Raw genomic sequence first — 23,948 nt, forward strand, 5'->3', positions numbered from 1 at the left:
CTTAAAAATCCGATTATTTGCAAATGGCAGTTTGATTACAGTCTGATAACGGGGTAGTGTTGCAGAGATGCGATCTGGTACTTCTGCTGTTTCATAATTGTTAAGCACTGTGCAATCACCTGATGAAAAAGAAAACAGGATAAGCAATTAATCCTCCAGAAACTGCGAATACTAGAAGTTACGTTATGTTTAGAAACTCAGATAATGCTTTTGTTTTTATCTCTTTCGTAGAACAATTGATGCTTAAAATGATGAATTGTAAAAACTAACATATGCACACATAGAAGAAAAATAGACATTAGAGCAATATTTTGCTGGGGAAAGGAAGAGGGAGAAATGTCCTTGGGAGATCAATAGACAGTGTGGAGCAAACAGATGTCACTCTACTTTAGGCAACTGTGAAGAAAGAATATTAATTTGACGTAACTAATGACAAAAGTATACATTTTTGATTATTAAACTATCTTGCCCCACCCCTTTTGTTTGACCAATATACAATATTCATTTCCCTGATCATCCAACCCAAATGTCATTACAACTCTGCACTACTCGTATTCCCAATTGCACAGAAGAACTGACTATCCTGCTCCTTTTCTCAAGGCTTAATCTTTTAGAAAATCGTTTTTCTTGGTCTCCCATGGATCAATATCTTGTCCAGTTTTTGTCTTGAAAAATAAGATCCTTTCATTTGTTCAATTTTAAAGTAAGGAAATTACAATTTCTATATTAGAATGTGATTGATTTTTCTTGTTCTAAATATACTGATTTATAGGGACTCGGATCATGTTTGGCATAGTTTGATATAGAAAGACTCCTTTCCCAAAGTTCGCTACATATTTTTGTCTTGTTTATTGAAATATTGAAATTTTTCTCTTGTCTATTGGTCCTGCTTTAATAGTGAACACCCCACTACTAATAGAGTATATTACCACAGAAAGGCCTATTAGTCAGGCTTAGATGTGAGCATACATTTCTCTATTTAGGTTGATATCTGCAACTAAGAGTGAGAACTGGGGTAAGAGGCAACATGGTATAGTAAAAAGACTGCTCAGAATTGCAAGGAAAATGAACTTTGGTGTCCCAGGGAAATTGCTTGGGAAGGTATGGATAGCTCCCTGATTACTGTGCATTTTTCTTTCCAAATTTAATTTCTAGACAGATATATTTATAGGTGTCTGTGAGCTCAAACATGTGAATGATACATCATTCTCCCATAAACAGAGTTTCCACAAAATGCCAAAGAAAATATTAAAAATCACTTATATGGTGCCATAAATATACATTAGTGGGACAAGATCCTTGCCCTAAAGAGCCTGCTGTGTCAAAGTATAGAGTACACTAGGCTCTTAGAGAAATATTTATTAATAAATAGTAAGACAAGAGAAAGGACAAGTGTCCAGGTAATATAGATAGTGAGGAGGCATAAAGGGAAGCAGTGAGTTTTAAGGAAGGATCTGAATAAGTGGATGCACAGCAGGTAAGAACAGGAAGACCATTCCAAGAATAAGGGGCAAATTAGAAGCCAAGAGTAAAAGAAAGAGAAATGCAGCACAAGGAGAAAGGATTGGGAAGAATTTAGGGATTGAGGAATTAAAAAAAAAAAGTGGAGATGTAGGTGAAGACTAGATTATATAGGGCCTTAAAGGAAACTTCAAGGAGACTGAAGCCAATTAAGGAATTCAAGGAGCTTCCATGATCAAAGCAACCAGAATGGAAGAGGACTGCAATGGGACCATTTTGGATAGATTGGCATGGAAAGAAAAGGTGAGAAGAACCTGAATGATTTATGTGGAATGTGCATTTAATGTAAGGAAAAAGCCTACCTTCCTAGAATTCTGTGGCAATATTATACCATCATCCCAGAGTCGAGCAGAGGAGTGAAATGCACTGCTTTCTTCGTCTAGCCTAGATAAGAGAGTATTTCAGAAGCTTTAAAACTCCAGAATAGGAAATTCATTGGATAAGTCAAAGCAGAGAAACAGAAACATAAGTGACGACTAAGGCACAAATCCTACTCTGGGATGCATGTGTGAAGCTACCATAGAAATTAGTGGGTGTCCAGTACATATGTAAGGACAGAATTTGACGCCTAAACCATCTTGCAGAAAGACAGTAATTCCACATGCAAAGGAAATATGCCAGGTTTCTACTTAATATGAAACCATGTTTTATAACTAACACTGATATTTGTTTGTTAGATTTTCATCAATGTTCGAGGCAATGCACTGGCTTTTTTTTTTTCTTTTTCTTTTTTTTAAGTAGATCTGCTTTGGTTGGTGAGATAGTTAGCAGGTGTGTTGGTCTGGAAGAGAACAAAACTAAAAAAGTGAAATTAATTTAATCATAACCATAATTAAGGGGGTTATTTTCAATACTTACTTTTCTTTTAGATGCTTTAACTCTGAGTCATCTCCTGTGCAGTCGTCATCCCTAGCCTGTGGGAATGTGGAAATATGTCTTGAATCCACAAGGGCAACTCTTGCATTAGGCCACAGGAACAGGAAGTTTGGATCAAATGACCTCCCACACTTAAAAATAAATAAATAAATAAGTGAGACACACTATTCACTCTCTCCAGGAGCTTAACAACTAAAATGAGCCATTCACATAGGATGATGCAGTCAGGTCCCTGAAGAACAAAATGTAATGACTTTTTAAGGTGTGTATATTCCCCTTTGGTACATGATCCTATCAGACTTAAACCAATTCTTTCAAGTCTTTATAGGGATTAATTAAAACACTCAACATATTAAACTGAATTAATCACATTCCCTGCAATAATGTGTGCCTTTAAAGGTATGAACCAAAATGACAAGTTTTAGCATGTTCTGTGTTTGCTTAATTTTTCTGTTGCATTTTTTAAAATGTCTTTGTTTATATCTACATATAAAAAGGCATTAACTATATATATATAGTTAAAAATTAAAAAAATTAATTTCTGGCCTAAATACCTAATGGTGAATATTAACTCAGTTTGTCAAGTCTAACATGGATACATGCATTTGTTTCAGTTATAAACGTTCAAGTCATGGAGTATATAACTACTACAGGACCTGGCTCGAGGTGGTGTTGAACACCTTAAACTCTCATTGGCTTCAATTAGAGTTCAGGTCATTCAGCAGCTTACAGGATGTGAGTTGGCCCATCAGTATGTAGCTGTGTTTATACACATCCTTAACTTTAAGTGTCTGAGTAGTCCCCATTGCCTATGCTATTTTTTTTCTTATACTTCTAATTTCCAATGCCAAGAAACATATGACCCTTGATCATTGAGACTAGTAAGCTTCAGCTGAGGAACAAGAGCAGCGTTTGATCCCTAGGGTATGTCTACACTTACCCGGTAGTTCGGCGGCAAGCGATCGAACTTCTGGGTTCGACTTATCGCGTCTTGTCTGGACGCGATAAGTCGAACCAGGAAGTGCTCGCCGTTGACTGCGGTACTCCAGCTAGACGAGAGGAGTACCGTGGAGTCGACGGGGGAGCCTGCCTGCCGCGTGTGGACCGAGGTAAGTTCAAACTAAGGTACTTCGAACTTCAGCTACGTTATTCACGTAGCTGAAGTTGCGTACCTTAGTTCGAATTAGGGGGTTAGTGTAGACCTGGCCTTAGTGTGAGCAGTTTCAGAGAATTACTTTTCAGAACTGACACCCAGCTTTCACAGACAGGGACCAAACTTACTAGAGTTACTTTATGAAGCAGCTCTTATTTTAAAAATTATTACAATAATGAATGGAATTACGTGTGCCAATGGCAGACTGAACCAGAGGGAAACCTATGACAAGTCAAATATTATCCAACATATTAACCATACCATGGCATAACTTTCATTCCCGTAACAGCCACCAATTACAAGGGTTATCTTGGGCACAGCAGCACAAGCAACTGCAGCCATCATGGAGGCCTGGGCCTTTAATCTATTGGTGTGATCCTCTGCCTGAAATTAAAATACAGATGAAGTCAGTGTAGTTCTTAAATATTTTTTCTAGATTCCCTTCACCCCAAGCAAACTTATAAAGCATCTGAGGATTTCTTTGTATAAAATTTGAAGTGATCAATGTTTTCAGAACAAGTAAATCAGGACGAGCGTATGCATATAGCATATGCCATAAAACTATCAATCAGTGAAATAGTTATAGCCTGTGTTGGTAACGGAGCACTGCTCTGCTACAGAAGCTCTGGAGTGACTTTGGCTCTCTCTAGGCTAGTAAAGCTCAGATCCACTGCGGCTGTACCAGGCTTGATCTCAAATGCTAGGGGCATATAGGAAGAGTAGGGCTAGGGAGGAAACGGGTGCACAGAGAGAGGAGTTCTCTGCTCACAGAACCTAGGGCTAAGCCTACCCTGATGTTCTCTGTGGCCTTGGACAAGTAACTCTCTGCCTCGGTTTCTCCATCTGTACAATAGAGATAATACTTAGTTACCTTCTTGATAAGGCTGTTGTGAGAACTGACTAGTTAATATTTTGAGATGAAAAGCACGGAGTGCTAGGTTTTACTACTAGCAGTGAAGGCTGGACACCCTGCCACCCCAAGTAAATGGATAGTGTTGCTAAAGAAAGAGAATGTGGATGAGTGTAATAATAAGGGGCAATGGTGACCCTAGAGCAGAGGTGGGCAAACTACAGCCCGCGGGCCACATCCAGCCCGTGGGACCGTTCTGCCTGGCCCCTGAGCTCCTGGCCCGGGAGGCTAGCCCCCGGCCTCTCCCCCGAAGCCTCAGCTCACCCCGCCGCAATACTCTGGGCGGTGGGGCTGTGAGCTCCTGGGGCAGCGCAGCTGCAGAGCCCGGCCTGTGCTGCGCAATGCGTGGCTGGCTTCAGCCGTGTGGTGCAGCTGCCTGTCCTGGTGCAGCCGCGCCGCCAGCCACCAGTGCTCCAGGCAGTGGTAAGGGGGCAGGGCCAGCGGGGGGATTGGATAGAGGGCAGGGGAGTTCGGGGTAGTGGTCAGGGGCTGGGGGTGGACAGGGGTCGGGGCGGTCAGAGGGCGGGGAACAGGGGGGTTGAATGGGGGCAGGGCTTCTGGGGGCGGTCAGGGAGAAGGGGTGGTTGGATGGGGCAAGGGTCCCGGGGGGTTGGGGGGCAGTCAGGAAGGAGAGGAGGGGTTGGATGGAGTGGCAGGAGGCAGTCAGGGGCGGGGGTTCCGGGGGCACTCAGGGAGCGGGGTGGAGGGGTGGATGGGGCAGGGGTCCCGGGCAGGCAGTCAGGAAGGGAGGGGGGTGTTGGATGGGGAGGTGGGGGGCAGTTGGGGCGGAGGGACGTCAGGGGCAGGGGTCTGGGGGCGGTCAGGGGACAGAGAGCGGGGGGGTGGATGGGGCAGAGGGGGCAGTCAGGGGCAAGAAGCAGGGGAGGTGGGGGTGGGGGCCGGGCCACCCCTGACTGGGGAGGCACAGCCTCCTCTAACCAGTCCTCCATAAAATTTCTGGAACCCGATGCGGCCCTCAGGCCAAAAAGTTTGCCCGCCCCTGCCCTAGAGTGTAGGTCTAAGAATAAAATGCCTAAGAACCTAGTTGGTTTTAATCAAAATGAATAAGTTTGAAACAAAGATTGCGATTCATAACAAATAGCGACTTTGTCAACGTGAAAAATGAGTCGGCACAAGAACTGGGAACTACCTTCTCATTCTTGAATTACGGTACCATACCTGTGAGAGACTTGTTGGCTCTGGTGCATGTGGAGCAGTATTCTGGAGAAACAGGATGGGAATGCTTCGCTGACTACACAGCTGTACAAAGTGGCTGCCCTTTAGAGAAGCATCATGAGTCAGCTGACCATTGTTAGCCACTATCCCAACAAGGTGTCTAACAAAACACACACAGGAACACTTTCATTTTTGTAGATTGAGATTGGCAAAAGTGTTGTTTGTAGTAAACTAACAAAAATAATATCCATATGTACTAGCATCAGTCCTATAGGAGCATCTTCAAGAGAGACTCAAAATAATACATAAATTGCACTTGCATGCTGCCTTCATTCGAGGATCTCAAAGTGCTTTACTAACATGGAGTGTGCAACATCCCTGGGGAGCAGGGTAGTGTCAGACCCATTTAACAGATCAATACACTTAGATGAAGTACAGAAATGTTAAGTGACTTCCTCAAGGTCACAGTGAGATAGTGGACAGAGCTATGAATGCAACCCAGGTGTCCTGACTCTCTTCCTCATCACTTAGTGTGACATACAATGTGTCTCTAGTTAACATCCAATGTTCAATATTTACATTTGAAACAAACAAAAAACAAAAAAAATTTGAAAAGCTTTTTTATTTCTGAACAGTTTCTTTAAAAAAAAAAAATTCAAGTAATGTTTATGTCAAACAAAACATGTCAAATATTCTTCCTCTATAAAATGTCTTTCAAAACCACAAATTTTAATCAGGATCAACATTTCTGATGCCTAAGGTTCAACTTTACAGAGGCCTGCCATGTATATTTGTGCTTCCAAATAAACAAGATCACAAGATAAGTACTTACTGAATGTTTCCGATAACTTAACACGGTCCGTTTTAGCACATACTGATGATTTAAGCAACAGATCACAAAGAGTCTAACATAAACGAGAGGCGACTCTTGGTGCTCTAACTGAAAGCCCTGTTTTCATGCAGAGCTGGTCGCTTTGGAAACGCTTGAAAATAGATTAAAAATTCATTTACTACCACTTTCTCCTTCCCCAGATCCAACTTATATTGTTTAGTTAACAATGACTTGCTTCATTAAATGTCCTAAATGCTAGCCCAAAAATGCTGCTTAATGGGGGTTAGGACTTTGGGGCTCTACATGGTAAAAAACGAAGGACCAGTTTAAATGGCAAAGCTTCAATTCTTGTTGCCAGAAAAAAAGATCAGGCTGTGATTATTATTTCTTTGTAGTTTATTCATGAGCAAATCCTACTCAGATTCTGAAGGATAAACTGTGCAGCTAAAAGAAAAACAAACATGTTTTACAATGCATGCTGTACCTTCTGCAGTGATAATGGACATTCTGTACTATGCTGCACACTCAACTGCAAGTCTATGCTTAAACTAGGTTTCTAGTTTATTATGAAGATTACGCTTGTCAAAGCTGTGATTTGTTTAGAGCAGGGAGTCTGAATAAGAAATTCACCAGGACACACAAGGCCAGTAAATACTAGGAACTCTAAAGATGGCTGCTTATGAATGGTCTCAGCTTGACAAGCACTCAAACTGCTAATGGCAGCAAGCAACGTATACTTGCCCAATATACTCAACTGTATAATTTGTCTTTTCAGCATAATGGAATGTGTACCTCAAATATTCATCTTGTCTCAGAGGAAAATCAATTAACCTGACCGTTAAGCAGAGTAGCATGCTATATCAACTCTAGCAAAATGATTTATCTTCTGGCACTGTTTAATGATTAACTTAACATGTATTAAGGAGAAAGGGACTATCCTACTAGAGGTTATTCTGACTCACAAAATGGGCCTAAAATATTTATTTTGATCTTTTAAAGATTGCGAGTGGATTCAGTGCTGGTAAAATGTGCCAGAGTAACAGCCCTAGAGGATGAAGTAATTTCTTATCCACTGAAGTGGCACAGTACAGGAACTGGCAATGCAAGCTCACTCACACTGCCTCACCCATATACCTCAGCCCTGCTCTACAGGGGCCACTTTGAGAGGTTCAGTCTCCAAGCCTGCTCACTGCTTAATGAATCTGCTGAGACTGCCAGCAAAGTACCAACTGGGATGTGGACACCTGTCCACCTAGGCACTGGACTGAATCACCAACTCATTTCACATAGGCCACAAAACAGCCATCATCTTGTAATGGTTCTCAGCCACTACTGACCTGGCCAAGTCTGAATTCAGAATCTAGAGGTAAAATGTTAGCTCTAGTTAGCCTATCTTATTATCAATCACTTGAACCATCCAGAACTCTAACTTAAGGTGTTTGTTTTTTAACTGGACATACTACACGACCTAATAATGATACAAAAGCTTCTTAACCAAAAGAATGAATTTTTTATAATATACTCTTGCAGTCTTACCCTTCCATATGGGCAAATCCCGTTACTAATGTTGTTCCGTATTTAGCTTTGAATTCCTGGAACCTGCTTCCATCTATCAGACGGCTCAAAATCTACAAGGAAATTACTGGTTTTCAACAGAAACTTAAATCAAGATTGGATGTCTTTCTAAACTTACGCTCCGTCCAACCAGAAATTACAGCCAGTGCTATTCAGAAGCTCAGAGTAGATCATAATTGTCCTTCAGGCTTTAAAAATCTTTTAAATCTAAAAATATGCAATGAGCATGAAAACAAACTTTTGTTAGTACTTGATTACCTGCTACTCGGAAACAAACTTTAAACTTGGCCTCTAAAAAGTTTGTGAACGGTCATTCACATGAACAAAAACCCACATTTGCACAAGCAAAAAAAGGCTTTTTTGAGTGCAATTACCTGGTTTGTGTGCACAAGTAACTCTGCACTAAACCACACGTGCTCATAAATTTTTCAGGTGTATTCTAAGAGGACCATTTCAAAATGAAGCTGAGACCCCTGAATTGTTAGAATTTACTGCTGGCAAAAGATGCAGGACTAATATCCCTGGAGACCAAAATCCTCTGTATATCCACAGACCACCTATAACATGAGAAGTGATAGTCCAAGTTTCCCCACACTGCCCCACTAATGTGCCTGATCTGAAGGGACCACCAAAGGATGGGAGGGAGTCAGACTCCTTAATTCACTCATTCCTTGGCCTCTCAACTGAGACTACCAGCAAGGGTGCAAGTTAGTGCCAATTGTAGGAGTGGTTTCTGTGATGTGTAGCTTTGTCTACTGGGAAATGGACAACGAGCACCAAAACCATTTTCCATAGATTTGCAGTTCCTTAAATTAGCCACAAAGATGCAAAGCACACCGATTCTGAAGCACTCCAAGCTTCTACACGCCTCGGCATGTGGGAGTAGTAGTACTTCCAGAATTATTTGGTGCAGTTACTCTACTCTCTACAAAGTGTTTAACTTTTTGTTTTTTTACACAGCCATGAGGAACCTTTGCCATTACACTCTGAAATATATTCAAGACAGAAAGAGGAGCTGACGTAGTAGTCAGGTCCTTGGCAACAATAATATGCAACACTGAGTATTTCATGTGATTTAGGATTCCCAAATGAATCCGCCAAAGAAAGGTAGCATGTTTTCTTTTAATATGCAGATACTGGATTAAGCAGACACCTAAAAATTGTGAAATACTGTAGCATTTGTCCTCCTTACCAGTTTTATATGTAGAGTATAGCTATAACCTCGTGGTGCAAGCCCCAGGAGCTCTTCAGCACTGTACAGAGGATCATCATACTCCAACGTTTCCTCTGGTGGAAGTTCATAATTTAGCGTCAAAATAATATTTCTAACACATTCATACGCTTCCTTTTCTGAAGATGCAAAATGGTCAACACAGCCACTGACTCTGAGGGACAAAGACATTTTAGAAATACATGATAAAAATGAAAGTTCAGGACATCAAATTACATTAATGAAAAATTAAGGACTGATGCTAACCCCAGATTAAAGGGGGGGAAATCATTTCTATCATCTGCACTGTGGATCTTCCGGACTTATTCGGGACTTTGTGCATTTTTGTTCTTGCTTCAGGTGCAGATCTCTCATGTAAATCAATGCAAGTTGTGTGCCTGGAACAACTGCAGTCTAAACAACAAAAGATCCACAGAGGAGAGGAGAGGAGAAAAATTCTCTCTTTATTTCTTTGGTGGTTAGCCATATTAAAGGAAAAAGCTTTTGTACTCATCTTCAATATATTTCGGATACAACATTTGAAATGATAAAGAGAAAAATAATTTTTGTAATCTCTTTACACCAGCAGCATTTCAGGACTGGAAATAAAGAAACCAACTTTTCATATACTGCACGGTCCCATTTATCTGAATGGCACTGGGATACCCACAACCTTCAGATTAACCTTTGTTCAATCACAGCATCCAGCCCAGCAGGCTCTGGAGTAGAGTTTCTGAGTCTGCCAAGCCAGGGAGCAGTGATGTTTACAGTGCAGAGCACAGAAGACAGAACCCACCTCTCCTCTTATCTGGAACTGCAAAACATTCTTTTGGCAACTACAGCAATTTCTTACATGGACAAATAATAAGGAAGTGTTTAGATACTTGGAACGGTCCTGCTAGAGTCTCTATTCCCTTCAGCTCACATTTCCTCTTAGGCAGCAAGGATTACTAGTAGAGGCAGAAAAGCTGGCTCCTTGTTTCCAGCTGTTTTTACAAGCATCCAGCTTCTTTCTTGCAATGAAATACTTTAATGCCTCCAAATTAGGTACTTATCTGGCCCCCATTATCATAGTATCTCAGTGCCTCACAAATTTTAAATGCATTTATCCTCATAACATCCCTGCAAGATGGGGAACTGAGGCACAGAGACTAACTGATTTGCACAAGATCACACAGGAAGTCTGTGGCAGAGCAGGGAAGTGAACCCTGGTTTCCCTAGTCCCAGGTTAGCACTCTAATTACTGGACCATCCTTCTTCTCTGCTGATGTAAATAAATCAATAGCTTTCTTCCTCCTCAGATACTGTGTGATGGTAAGTTCCAATTATGGGCCTAATCCTGGAGTCTCTATTGAACTTCTAATGAAGTCAAGTGTGTAAGGTCTGAGGAGAAGGCCCTGAAATGGAGAGATTGTTTGAGCACAAATAGTAAAATAAGAAATTAAAAGAATTATAACAATACTTAGCTCTTATACACTTATGTTACATTATACGTTTGATGGGTTCTTTTTAAAATGAATGTATCTCTAGCACTATCGCACTCCCATGTATGTGCAAAAAGGCTCTTTAAAGTCACTCACATATAATTTCTAATGTGTTTTCAAGGCATACTTCCTATCTTTAGGATCAGACAGTGTCCTGTCACTGCAGACATCAGGCATATCTTTTGTTACTAAATATATTATTTGAGCCTCATTTTTTATAAACATTGTACCTACTTAGAATGCATACTGGCTCCTCCTAGGTCCTCAGGAGAGATATCTTCTCCTGTGGCAGCTTTAACCAAAGGGGGTCCAGCAAGAAACATACTACCGATTTTGTCTACAATCACAGTTTCCTCTGCCATGGTGGGAACGTAGGCACCCCCAGCTGTACAAGAACCACACACCACTGCCACCTAGGGGACAAAGCAAGACATTTGTGTAAGGAGAATGCTTGGGCAGGGACACTATTGTAATCTCAGTAGTAAGCCATTTTAGGCACTTGAGATTTATGATCTTTATGCAGCTAATTAAAAATCCCCCAAAACTTTTTAAACAAGTCTTTTATTTTAAAATTGTTTTGAATTAGCCGGCTGCTAAATTCTAATGTAATGAAAGAACATTAAAAGGGAGCATTTTGTTGCTCTTAGTTAGCTGATTAGCAATCACAAAACAAAAGCTTTTTCTCAAGTAACTTTGGGGAGCTGTATCCTGGCCCAAGACCTTGTATTACCAATAATTTTTATATATTTTATTTTAAACATGTTCATTCATTATTCCCCAGGGGTAGATTTGTTTTTAACTGTAGAAGGTGAGGTGTGTGCACTGGGAAATACATGAAAAATGTACATGGACAGGAGGTTGTGAGTATGACACTGGCTCTCTCTGCAGTAGTAATGTTGCTGAATCTTACAGATTATGTGTGGGTTTGGCAGGATTTGATTTAACTGACAAATGTCAATAAATGTCAATTTCAGCTGCCAGAATGAAATCAAGGGGAAAAAAATACTCATCTTCAACAATGACGAAGAGCGCAGCCTCCCTCCGCCCTTGTGCCTGCAGGGATCAGGTGTCACCAGCCTGTGGCTGCACAGGAAGCACTCTGCAGCCCCACTGTCACAGCCCAGCTCCTTCACCCCAATGACAGCAAAGCTACCTACAGGAGCTCCCTGTGCTGTCTCAGGGCCAGTGACACCCAATCCCTGCAGGCTCAAGGTGTGGGGCAGGTTACTGACCTGAAAAGGCAGAGCAGAAACCTTTGTCCAGGGCTGCAAGGAGTCGTCGTCGTCCCCAGCGGCAGGAGAGGCCACCCTGTGCAGGAGCCACTAAGCTGCAGGGTGGCCTCCCCGTGGCTGGGAACTTGTTCTCTTCACAGCCCTGACTGGGGGGCAGGGGGGGTGTGTCTCTGCTCTGCCCTACCAGGACAGCAGTCTTTCCCACACCTTGTGCCTGCAGGGTCAGGCATCACCAGCCCCTCAGCCATGCAGGGAGACCTCTGCAGCCCCCATTCTCATGGCCCCGCTCACTCACTCACCACCCAGGAGCATGGCAGGCATGCCTGGGCAAGAGCTGTTCAGCAGCACCCCACAGCTGGGGGCTCATCCTCCTCCTCAGAGTCCAGGCCTGCAGCCTTCCCTGCATCTTGTGCCTGGTCTCTTGGGCCCTTCAGCCATGCTGGGAGCCCCCCTGCCACTCAACTGTCAGCACTGGGAGCCTCTCTGCCAGCGCTGCCTTAAGCCTACCCCCAACCCTATACCCCTTAATTTCCACCAACTGGTGGAAACAGATAAAATCAGCAAAAAGTGAGATTTTACTAAGCTGTTCTCTAAGAGTGTTAGCCTCATTATCACTATGTACTACTGGGAAATAATTTTCATTGTCTACAATGATGGATTATGGCCAATCTGAGCCTCTTACTCCAATGGAACCCCTACACTTTTGGGCATTTCACTCTCTTGCCCATCCATGGTGTGAAGGGACTAGCTCTGCTACCATCTCTGTGTGACTTTAGATTTAAACTCTCTTTCCTCAGTTTCCCCATCTATAAAATGGAGATAATACCGCCTCTGAATTTATTATTGTTTGCAATGTACTTTAAAACCTCCAGATGGAAAAGGCTATAGAAATATGATAAGTACAATGATGATAAATTTTAAGTTTTAGGCAGCCATCCTTGAAAGCCTCTTGTCACCTAAAAATGAATTGTGAGTCAGATGCGTCCCCATCTAGCTAACTAGGAAGAAGTTCCAGAACCCCATCTTTAGGAATAGGGCACCAGCTGTTTCCTCAGTCCAGAAAAGCTCTAACTACCTCCTACTAGCTGCCAAATCCTCTCAGCACTCCCTGTCCTTCACCTGCCATACTGTTTCGCATACCTCACAAGCACCCCCAACTCACTTATACACTCCCAGTGATTAGAATCCCAACCCTCAATCAGCAGTCAACACCCAGATTTGGGACCCCATATTTTGGTTGACCTAGGGCTCCTTTAGCCTTAGGCCATCCCCACTAATCCATACTTAAATCACCCCCGCTGCCCTCAAGAACTTCATAGTGTAACTCTCAGCTTTGAAACAACTAGATTCCTTAGAACCACAGATACAAATCTAATCATTGTCAACCACTGTCAACACAACCTTCCAATACAGATAGAGTAAAGTGCATGGCAGTCAGTCTGTGTGTGTCAGGCCCTGTCCTTTCTGCATGGACATTAAGGAGCAAATGGTGTTTTTCCTAAGATCAGGGATTTGCTCTGGTGTCCTTGGCCAAAATTTCCCTTTGCCCATTCCAAAAGAGAACTCCATTTTAGTGTTGCTATACAGAGTTTGTTAAGCACTTTTGGGATCCTTCAGGCTGAAATGTGATATTTATACTATATAAATTTCCCTTTTGATTCCCCCCCCAACATACACAAACCTAGACGTTATAAAGTATTTTTACATAGCTGAGTGTTAGTTCTAGAAGCTATATTACTGAAAGTAAAACATTTTCCATAAATCCATTAACCACATGTGCTATCTTTATAAAGATCCAATATGACATTGTACCTGAGGGATTTTCATAGCAGACATTATTGCCTCATTGTAGAATACTCGGCCACCATGAGACTGGTCAGGAAAGAGTTCTGCCTGATAATGCAGAGAAAAGACACTGTTTTTACCAAAGAGATTCAATGCTATTTTAAAAAGCCAACACTTTGCCTTTAGTTTTGACAAACAGAAAAGCAAACAAGTTGTACAGCATATCTGATTCACAGGGGACCACTGTTAGGAATCATAATGTATAACTTTCAGGTACTGTTTTATTCTCTATTGTATGTACTGCCCACCTGAAACTCAATTCAACAAAAATAACCATGCCCTTCTGTGCTGTACAAGGCAGAGAGAAGTCACAGATCTTGGCTTTGTGAAAGGGCAATCTATTCAAATTCAAGGACAGCTGATTCAAATTCAAGGGCAGCTGGGGCACAGAAGCCATCTCTCATTAGATACATGTGCACAGACTGAAAACCAGGGAATAGGAGAGCTCATGTTCATTCTAGATTTCTGAAATGAATTCAAGAGAGTTTCTTTTTTGTCCTTTGTTTTCAATGCAATTTCTGGATTCAGAATTAAACTAGACGCTGCTTTAATCATACAGAGCTCCTGCTGACTCAGTAACAGGCTCAGTGATGGTTACTGTCTACAAAGCTTTGCTTTCTGTTTGAGATGGCGCAGCTTTAGCTTTTCAGCAGAAGTCACGTGTACTAAGAGTACTCATATTCTCTGCAGAAACTTGAATTCTATGCAGTGAAAATGACCTCTGCAAACGCTCTTCCTCATATTACAGCAAGGAGAAAAAGTCTCCATTTTATTTTTAAGGAGCCTATTTATCATCAATTTTCTCTGCATTATTAATACAAACTTTATATTAAAACACTTGGTCTTTGCAAAACTTTTTCATACTGAAAATACAAACTGAAAACACTGAAGACCAAGGGGATCTTCACTTGAGCTCCCAGTGTATGCCGAGTCCACAATTTGTTCCCATGTAGAGACTCGAGTTTCTAAATGTTGATCATGTTGGCTTCACTTAGATGCAAGATCAGTCAGAATGACTTCCACTGTCCTGGATGTTAGAAACATCTCCTAGACTCTGATTTGATTGCAGAGTTCAAGTAGAGTATAACTTGGACAAAAGTTAAAGTCAGCCAGCCAAAAAAAGCATAATGAGATTCACTTCTAGAAATTGCAGGCAGTCCTCGGACTTACAACACAATAGGTTCCTGAAAATTGCGTCGTAAGTCGGAACGTCATAACTCGAAATCGCAAGCCACTCCACTGTGGGACAGAGCATCGTAAAGTCAAAACCAAATCAGGGTGTCAATTCAGAAATGTCATAAGTGCTGTTCATCGTAAGTCGAATGTCAAAGTCGAGGACTGCCTGTAATCTGATGCAGATAAAAAATGGCTATTTTCATACAATGTGCCCTTTCCAATATTACCTGTAGTGGTAGGAATGCTCCCCCGCTGTCAACTAGATATACCGATAAAAGTCTGTTTTGAATTGCTATTTGTTGAGCTCTTAGCTGTTTCTTCACTGAAATGGGATAAATGGTCCCGCCTTTAACTGTTGCGTCATTTGCCATAAAGACACACCAGACTCCACAGATCTTTCCAATTCCTGAAACAGAGCCCACAGACATTTATCAAGGGCTCTGTAATAACCCAAGTGTAGACCTTTTGCAACAGTTCCATACACTAAACAAGGAAGCCAAAGTGCATGTTATTCTTTTCAGTAGTAGCAGCATGTCAGTAAGGCTTTCTACAGCATTTACCCCTATGCCAATGAAGCCACACATACTGTATGGAGGAGACACCTCCTACTCTGTAGCCTTACAACGTGGTCTTATTTTGAAAAATGAGAGTGAAGGCTAATGGCGTTGTACAGATGAAAACAATGTGACCTGGCATATCTTTGCTACTGACATTACATGAGGAAAGAACCCAGCTCTCCAGATGAGTGTGCAAGACAGGCAATTAGGGGGGAAAAATCTGCGTAAAAACTGAGAAAATGTGATAAAGAACCAGTGAGGCAATAAATATGGAATCTCATTATGCCATTCTTCCAGGTGCTTTTCATCACAGAACTGCACTTTCAAATGCAACAAGGCAAATTATTTTATCAGAAGGCATTCACTAAGCCCTGAACTGATGATCCCCAAGCATTCATCTCATTTCAGTCCCTTTTCATTTAAAAGAGTATGTGCTTGCTCACCACCCTTCCAAAAGTAGGTCATTTAAGTTTTTATAGAAAAAAATTCCCAATGGAGAGGGCCAACATAATACCCTAAGTACAGGATGACTGGATTCTTTAAGGGGGAGCAGGGTCCAATGCACCTGTGACTAGTCAGCTGCCACACAACTAGACTTAAGAGAAGGCACCTGCAGCCTAGGGAGAGACAGAAAGGGCAGGTAAGAATTGCCTGAGAACACATGGCAGGAACAACCTGAGGAAAAGCTGCTGAAGACCTGAAAGACAGCAGTAACTTTTTGCTGCTGGTGATGTGTACTGAGGAGAACTGACTAGAGCTGGGGAATCCTGCCAAGATATAGGAAAGCTTGTGCACGGGCCCCTAGAAATGAGGGTACGAACCAGCTTAGTTGGTGCGAAAAGTGAGTGAAGCAATTCTTGGCACACACAAGTAGGTGGCCTCGAGAGTGGAGATCCAGTACAGGGGCAAAAGGAACAGGGACAGAGAGGCTAATGATTCTTAGGGGGGTGAGCTGGGAACATTGACTTTTGAACAGTTGCTACCTTGTTTTACTTCAGGGTTTTCAGAGGAACTGTTTTCACTATGAAGGGGTCTGTGAGCTGTGGCACTTTACATAAATAAAAGGATTTGAATTTGCCACTGAGAGAACTATGGGTGGATGGAGGGAAACCTGAGCGGGTTGTGCTTGTACTAATGAGGATGGCTATAGGTAGGGTGCCCATGACAAGGTTTCCCTGTAACAGCACTGAACAAAGGGCTTGTGCACGCAGGGGCTTGTGTGGGCCCTCTGAATTGGGTGAATTTCACTTTAAGTGAATACTTATTTATAGAGCATGAAAGTAACCTCTGACACTTTTTGGGTGGTCATAGCAGCAGCAAAGAGATGCCTGAGTCCAATAGTGATACACAGGCATAATTGGTCATGCATTCTGAATATCTACTGGAAAGAACCCAAATATCAAGTTGGTAGTTTGAGAACAGCTCACTAATGAAAGCCACAGTTCCTGTGTTAATCACTCAGTGGCTCAAGCTCCCTTAATTTGATGGGGCAGCCTTTAATTAAAGTGTTTGTGATGTCACATTTAACCTTTTGAGACAGAAATCAGTCACTGCTGTAACTAGGACAAAATATTAAACCAATAATATAGCACATTCAACACAAGCCCCAGTATAGGGGGAGTTCCAGCAGTGGGCAGGATGGGGTATCTCCATAGTACATGCCATTACAGAGATTCTAAGCAGTCCAGCAACCCATAATCAGCCCTTGGAGAACTGCTGTAAATCAGAGCACTCGCAGCACTATTCCAGTTTATGTCCGGGGTCATACTGCCCCCCAACCAGTCCAGAATCTGGGTGGTTTAAAAACATCCATTCCCTTCTTCCCCTGGGCTGTGCCTCACACAGGTATGGCACAGAACTGGACTCTCAACCTCAATCTATCTTTATGATTGCTAAAAGGAACTAGAGAGCAATGAACATATTCAGTTTAAGAGCTCAAAATCTATTAATTATATTCAGATTTATTAACAATTAAACAAAAAGCATAACCCCTTATTATACATGCAATGATTTTTCGCATTACACCAACTATAGAGGCCACAAATCTTACCAGTGAGGCATCCAGCTGCAGGGACATCACCATATGGCAAATCAAACCCTGCAAAAGGGGACAGCTCAAGAAAAGTTTCATCATCGAGAAGCATTCTTAGGCGTTCACGAACAAGCAACTTCTTGTTTCTTTGGGTATGACGCAAGATTGCACTCTCTCCACCTCCTTTACTGACCTTGCAAAGCAACTCTGAATATCTGATTTCAAAAACAAAGCTTCATTTAATGAAAAATAGTTATTACTCTTTTAGTAAGTTAATACGGTACTTAAATAAACTACCCAGCTGTCACACCAATGTTTGACAATTAGGTTAAACTATCACTTTTGGATTATGTTTCTGGAAGTTATTTTCAGTTAATTACTATATTATAATTTAGTTCACCGCAACCAAATTAAGCAAGGGAGACAAAAAAAGCTCAGATATTTTATAGGAATGAGACATTTCAGTTTGAATTCTTCACAAGTTAGATTTCCCAAGCCTAAAAAAAGACAGTTTAGAAAACAGTCAAAATAAATTCTGTTTATGGCTTTTGTTCATAGTTACTGGAACTTATTAAAGCTATAATCTTTTCCTTGGTATTTCCATATACATCCAATGTTAAATATTTTAAACTACTTATGGGATCAAATTACCATCTGTATAGACAGCTCAATCTATGCTGTACTAAGAAGTGACTGAGCAGTTACTGATTGTCACAGCTGAAGCATCTGATCCTGAGAGATATTGAGCACTTGCTGATTAGAATTTTCACTGCAGAGCAAATATTGATTATCAGTTTACCAACCTTAATTCAGTTTTTGGCAAGCCTTACTTTTTGAGTTCTGCTACTCTAGAAAAAAGATCCATTCATTGGCTTCTTCTGTGGCTCCCCTCAACAAGTGCTGAAAACAGCTTATCCATTGGCACAGACAGGAAAAAACTAATGTCCAACTCCAATGCGGAAAGAATGTTTTACACCAAGTGAACACTGCAGCATTGTACTTTCACAAAACTAAATCTGACTAGTCTAATTTTGTCTGAGAAGCACAGTATAAATAAGAAACAGAATAAATGGTGAACAGTAAATTTGCTTTTTGAAATCATCTCAGTTTAAAAGTTAAGTAAAACGTTTTTTAAATATATATTTTCAACTCCAAGTTCCACTTTTAACCAAAAGCATTGTTTGACCAAACAATATATGAACGATTCTGTAGATTATTCACTATTTCTACTGTGGTTTCCTGCAAGGTAAGTACCGGTATTCAAGTTAAAATGCCTCATGAGAAAAAGCAAAGAATTGTAAGTAACTATTTAAATACCACCACAGGGGGGCACCATATCTTTTACATAGTTTTGCTTTTGCTTACAGAGCATACTTCTGAGTAAAGACCTTTGAATTGTTGCCATATGATCATTAAGGACAAATACATAAAAGAAATGAATCACTTTCCTCCTTTTATCAGTGAATCACGACTAATTGAGATAACTGTCATCTACTATTTCACTGGAGTTTTGAAAATGTATGAGTCACCACCATCTTTGCATTAAAAATTAAATACAAGGCAAATTTTATGAAGTTCTAGAAAATTACTTTTTAGTAATATATGCAAAATAATACACCATGGCTAAATGTTTTAAATTTGGGTGCCTAACACTGGAGACCTCAATTGATATTTAGGCAACTACATAAGTGGGTTGACATTTGGAAGAGCTGAGCAAACACCTTGCAAATAGCCTGTATCCATAAGCCCCAGCAAAAGAACCATTTAAAACTTTCAGGTGGCAAAAAAACCTGCTAAAAATCTTAATTTCTATATTTTTTAAAATTAGCTATCTATAGGCTACTGCATGTATAGTCAAGTTTGTATACATAGTAACGTTGCCAAATGATTACAAAAATGGCCAATTACCTTTGAATACAAGCCTCACTATTCCTTAAGTTTTCTTCAAACACATGTTCACATACAGAAGGGATACTTCCATCTAAAACAGGGAAGGTTTTTTTATACTGTCCGTATTTTGCTTTGTTACTTACAAAACAATGGGGAAACATATTACATGTCAATGTGGGGACAGTCTTTTTCAGAACCTGGCAGAGACTATTTCGTAGTGTCCATATTGTCTGTCTGTTTTTGCAGAAGTCCTTATAATTTTTTATGAATAAAGGAGTTAAGGTTTGGATTCTTGAAGACATGAAGCTAGGAGAAAGTCTCCAGAGTGAGCATGAAGTGATATTGTTCCACATGGCCCTAAGAATTAAAGGAGAAACAGCTTTTTATTTCCAGAATTCAAATTCACAGATCTCTCAATTAAAAGGTGAAAACTAACAAGCAGACCACATTACATAACACAATCGTCAAATGCCGAGCCTGGAAAATCTAAATTCAAGTTATTTTTGATCTATTTAACATTTCTTACTAGTGAACTAAATGCTCAATGAATAGTAAACTATTTTTAGAGTTACAGAGCATCCCTAGCTCCTAAAAGACTACCGTTGAAACTGTAGGTGTTGGGCATCTCTGAAAATCAGGCTCCAAGAACTGTGCTAATGATCAGTGGCAGAGTTGGCGGCACCCCACAAGTGATTGCAAACGTTCACCCCCACTTACAGAGCAGCATTCAGTTATTAACAAGTGGGTAGGTGTGAGAGCTACATTGTTTATACACCAGTAACAACACCTATTGGGCTTCAGGAAGTGGGCGGGCTTATGCCCGCCCACTGCTAAAGGGTCCCCCCACAGCCTAAGGGGAGGATCCACAGGGCCTGAAACTCAAATAATTGCAGGGGACAACCAATGTAAAAACAGGGACAGGAGTGCGGTCAAAGGGTCAAAAGAAGGGAACCTGATGGGGACACCGAGCAGAGAACCCCAGACAGCGCCCACTGCTCCTCAAAGGTGTCAAGGGAGCCAGTGGACGCCGCCCAGAGGAACTCTGCCCGGATACGTGAACGGACAGAGGACCGGGAACAGGCCCCACAGTCACAGAAGCCTCCATCGGCCAACCTCCTCTCCCTGGTTTTATAAATGGCCAGTTTAGCCAGGGCCAAGAGGAAGTTGACCATGAGGTCCCGTGACTTAGTGGGGCCACGGATAGGGAGTGCGTAAATGAGAAGGTGAGGGGAAAAGTGCAACCAAAAACGCAACATAATATTGGTGAGGAGCCGATGTAGGGGCTGCAACCTGGCGCAATCCAAATAAACGTGAGCCAGGGTCTCCCTCAAGCCGCAGAAAGGACAGGTGTCCGGGACAGGGGTAAACCGCGCCAAGTACATGCCCGTGCTCACGGCCCCATGAAGGAGCCGCCAGCTGATACCCCTGGCGGGCCTTGGGACCAAGGTGGAATATAGGCTGGCCCACTGGGGCTTCTCACCCTCAACAGGTGGTAGGAGGTCCCGCCACTGTGTATCGGGGCTGGACATGAGGTTGAGGAACAATAGGGTGTGAGCTAGCCCTGTTCCACACTAGGGGCCTGCTTTTTTAACACGTCTTTTACATACTTTATTGCCTGTTCTGATCCTTCCCTGGGGAGCACCTGACACTAGCCCCTACCAGAGGGGCTAGACGGACCCTTGGTCCGACCCCCTATGGCCGTTCATATGTGGCTCCCACCCCATATAGCTGGACCCTACTAGGGCACTGACCCTGCCCATTGTACAGCTGGGAGCGGCCCCACCACACAGGAAGTCTGAGCAATGCAGGGAACTGACCCCGCCTTGAGCAACCACCCCGCCCCCACGGCTGCTCTGCCGGGTGCTCAGCGCCCCCGGAAATCGGCCGCAGAAGCCGGGCCTGAATGCTGGGCGCGGGAAGCGCTAGCGCAGCCGGGCTGGTGCAGGCGCGTATCCGCGGCACCTGCTCTGCTCTCCCCCCGCAGCGCAGAGAGGCTTCCCGGCGGGGAAGGGCGCCGGGCCGGGTGCCGTGAGGGGGCGGCCGGAGAACGCACCGGGGGAGCCCGCAGACCCTCTCACGGGCCCCTGGGCGCAGCGAGCTCGGAGCCAGGCTCTGGGCGGCAGCGGGACCCGGCCATGCCCAGGTTCGCCCCGCGACCTTCGACCTCTAACCCGCCCCGCCCCCCCGCAAAGCTTCGCTCCGAGCGAAAGTCACAGCGTCGCGTCCGGTCCGGGCGGGCCCTACCGCCCCTCCCCCCACAGGCCCCGTCCCTTGCGGCCGCTCAGCGGGGCTCAGCACTCCTCGAGCGAGGCCCCCGCTGGCCTGGGACACGGCCCCTCCCCCCGCCGCCTTCGGGAGCTCGCGCCTGGGCCTCCTACCTCAGCCCGCCCCGCGTGCCCCACAGCCCGCCCCGCGTGCCCCAGAGAGCGACTCCGGGATTTCCCCGGGGCCTGCACACGCCAGTCACTGCCAGGATCCCGCCCCTGTGCCTGCTCGCGCTGTCCTCCGGGGGTGGGGCCATAGCTGGTCAGCTGTGGGGCATAGGCCCTGTACTGTACTCCTCCCAGCTGAGGGGATTCTCCTGGAGCCTGGCTGCAGGGGCCTGTGCCGGGAGCCGCAGGATCTGAGCTCTGTCTCTCTCTATAGTGCAGCTGGGAGAGGCAACACGACGCCATCCACAGAGTCCCAGAGAGCAGGTGCCATGCCCAGCTACCCCGCCCCCAGCTTTTACCTCTAATCTCCCCCTGTTCAGCCACAGACTGACCCCTCACCCCAGCAAAGCTCGTGGCAGATGTGTGACAGTCTCTCCCAAATGTTCATCATGGGTAACAGAGGAAGCCACCTAGCCTTCACTTTTGCTTATTGCCTGGCCTGATCTGCAGAGGTCTCTGAATGGGCTATTAAAATGCCTTCTCTTTTTTGTCTCTACCTTCATCTCCACCTGCTTTTCCTTTTTATCTGTTCTCCTCTGTGTCCTTTAGTCTTCCTGTGTCTATTTTCTTTTGTCCTCTCTTCTCTTATCCCGCCTCAAATCCTTGTCACCTTATTTCTCACTGTGCCATCTCCATCAGTTCCCTCGTCCCTTCTCTCCCTATTTAATTCTGACTCACTGCCCTTCTCTGTCTCCTTTTTCCATTTCACCCCTTGCCAATTCAAGTACAGATCAGCCAAGTTGCACTTTTTTTTTTTTTTTGCATTGTTTTGTATTCAGTCCAAGGCAGTTAAATCTTACATGAAGGATTTCACTATGTGTTTCAGTGACACACTTGAACTCTCATCCATGCTTCTGTGATATCCCTCACTATTCATAGTGTCACAACTTGACAGTTTGGTAAGTACCCTCTCTGTAAATCCCAGGTTCTTGTTTTCTCCTCTCCTGGTCTTCTATGCCTCTCTTTTCTCTGTTCCCTGCTTTCCTTCTCATTCTCTCCCCAACCTCTCTCCCTTCATTAGCTCTCTTGCTGTTCTATTTTCTTCTTGCCCTTTTATGTTTGTATTTAGGCATGTTGCCTCCTTAGATTTAGTGGGGTTGTTCAGAAAGCACTGGGTAGGGTTATGTTAAGTGTTGATGATTTACCTTAGGAGAAGAAGCAGATATCCATCACAAAAAGCTACATAAAAGGTAAAGCACCCATATTGGGTACAGAAAATAGATGCTGTTGCATATGATGTATATAAGTGGTTTTCAACCTGTGGTCCGCGGACCTCTGGGGGTCCACAGACTATGTCTAAGATTTCCATAGGGTTTGCACCTCCATTCAACATTTTTGGGGGTTTGTAAATGAAAAAAGGTTGAAAACCACTGCTGTATACCGTGTCCTTGATTTTAAAGTGTAGACTGTTATTTACTTATATGGAACATTACAGCCTATGCACTGGAGCCTCTAGTTATTTTCTGCTGAGATTGTAGGCCTTGTGTTTTAATTACTTAAAAATTCTAAGTTTGATTGAGACTAATTAATGGGCCACAAAATGTTTAGTTTCCAACTGTTCCTTTCATATTTGGGTTTTACACAGGCTGCCAATAATGGGACTGGAAGCTGTAGACTACATTTTTAAATACTTTTACCAGCAGGGATATTTCTAAATCATTTGATTCTCTAACTATGCAGGCAAGATGTCTAAACATTTTCTAATTAAGATTGTAATTAAAATATTAAAATGGATTTGAATTTTTACTTCCACCCAGCACACTATTTCTGGGCTGCTTTAATGAGTTTGCTATTGTTTAGTCATGACATAACACTCTTCTTGAAATTATAGCTTGTTGCCTTTCAGCGACATCATTAAAATGCATTCCTGCCAGATAGATCTTCATACATACATATTAATAAGACTTCTTAACGATAATTAAGCAATGACTAATACATTGCTGAATATAACTTTCCCAGAATAGGTGGAAGAAACAGTTTGAGAGTAAAAGAATTTTTATATAATATTAAAAAATTATTAGCAATAACAATCATTTTGAAGACTTGT

General features: G+C 42.8%; 1 protein-coding gene and 1 long non-coding RNA gene across 3 annotated transcripts in view; one reads left to right on the forward strand and one right to left on the reverse strand.

The window, feature by feature from the left end:
• On the reverse strand, nucleotides 1-21,604 carry LOC113407188 (methylcrotonoyl-CoA carboxylase beta chain, mitochondrial-like). The gene is made up of 13 exons (XM_026655322.1): nucleotides 21,523-21,604; nucleotides 19,488-19,826; nucleotides 17,598-17,794; nucleotides 15,218-15,396; nucleotides 13,782-13,862; nucleotides 10,972-11,150; nucleotides 9,236-9,428; nucleotides 8,005-8,096; nucleotides 5,640-5,796; nucleotides 3,812-3,934; nucleotides 2,380-2,528; nucleotides 1,824-1,905; nucleotides 1-119 (listed from the first exon to the last, which is right to left on the reverse strand). The coding sequence occupies exons 2-13, from the start codon at nucleotides 19,820-19,822 to the stop codon at nucleotides 36-38; spliced, it is 1,851 nt and encodes a 616-aa protein (XP_026511107.1). The 5' UTR covers nucleotides 19,823-19,826; nucleotides 21,523-21,604; the 3' UTR covers nucleotides 1-35.
• The window catches only part of LOC112115959, a 27,629-nt gene continuing 25,030 nt past the window's right edge, over nucleotides 21,350-23,948 (forward strand). For both annotated transcript variants that reach the window (XR_002908871.2, XR_003369954.1), the window contains exons 1-2: nucleotides 21,350-21,612; nucleotides 22,728-22,800. This is a non-coding gene — a long non-coding RNA (uncharacterized LOC112115959). The remainder of the gene's footprint in view (nucleotides 21,613-22,727; nucleotides 22,801-23,948) is intronic.

This window comes from Terrapene carolina, unplaced genomic scaffold (assembly GCF_002925995.2).
Source record: "Terrapene carolina triunguis isolate 2854851 unplaced genomic scaffold, T_m_triunguis-2.0 Scaffold210, whole genome shotgun sequence".
NCBI classification, from domain to species: domain Eukaryota; kingdom Metazoa; phylum Chordata; order Testudines; family Emydidae; genus Terrapene; species Terrapene triunguis.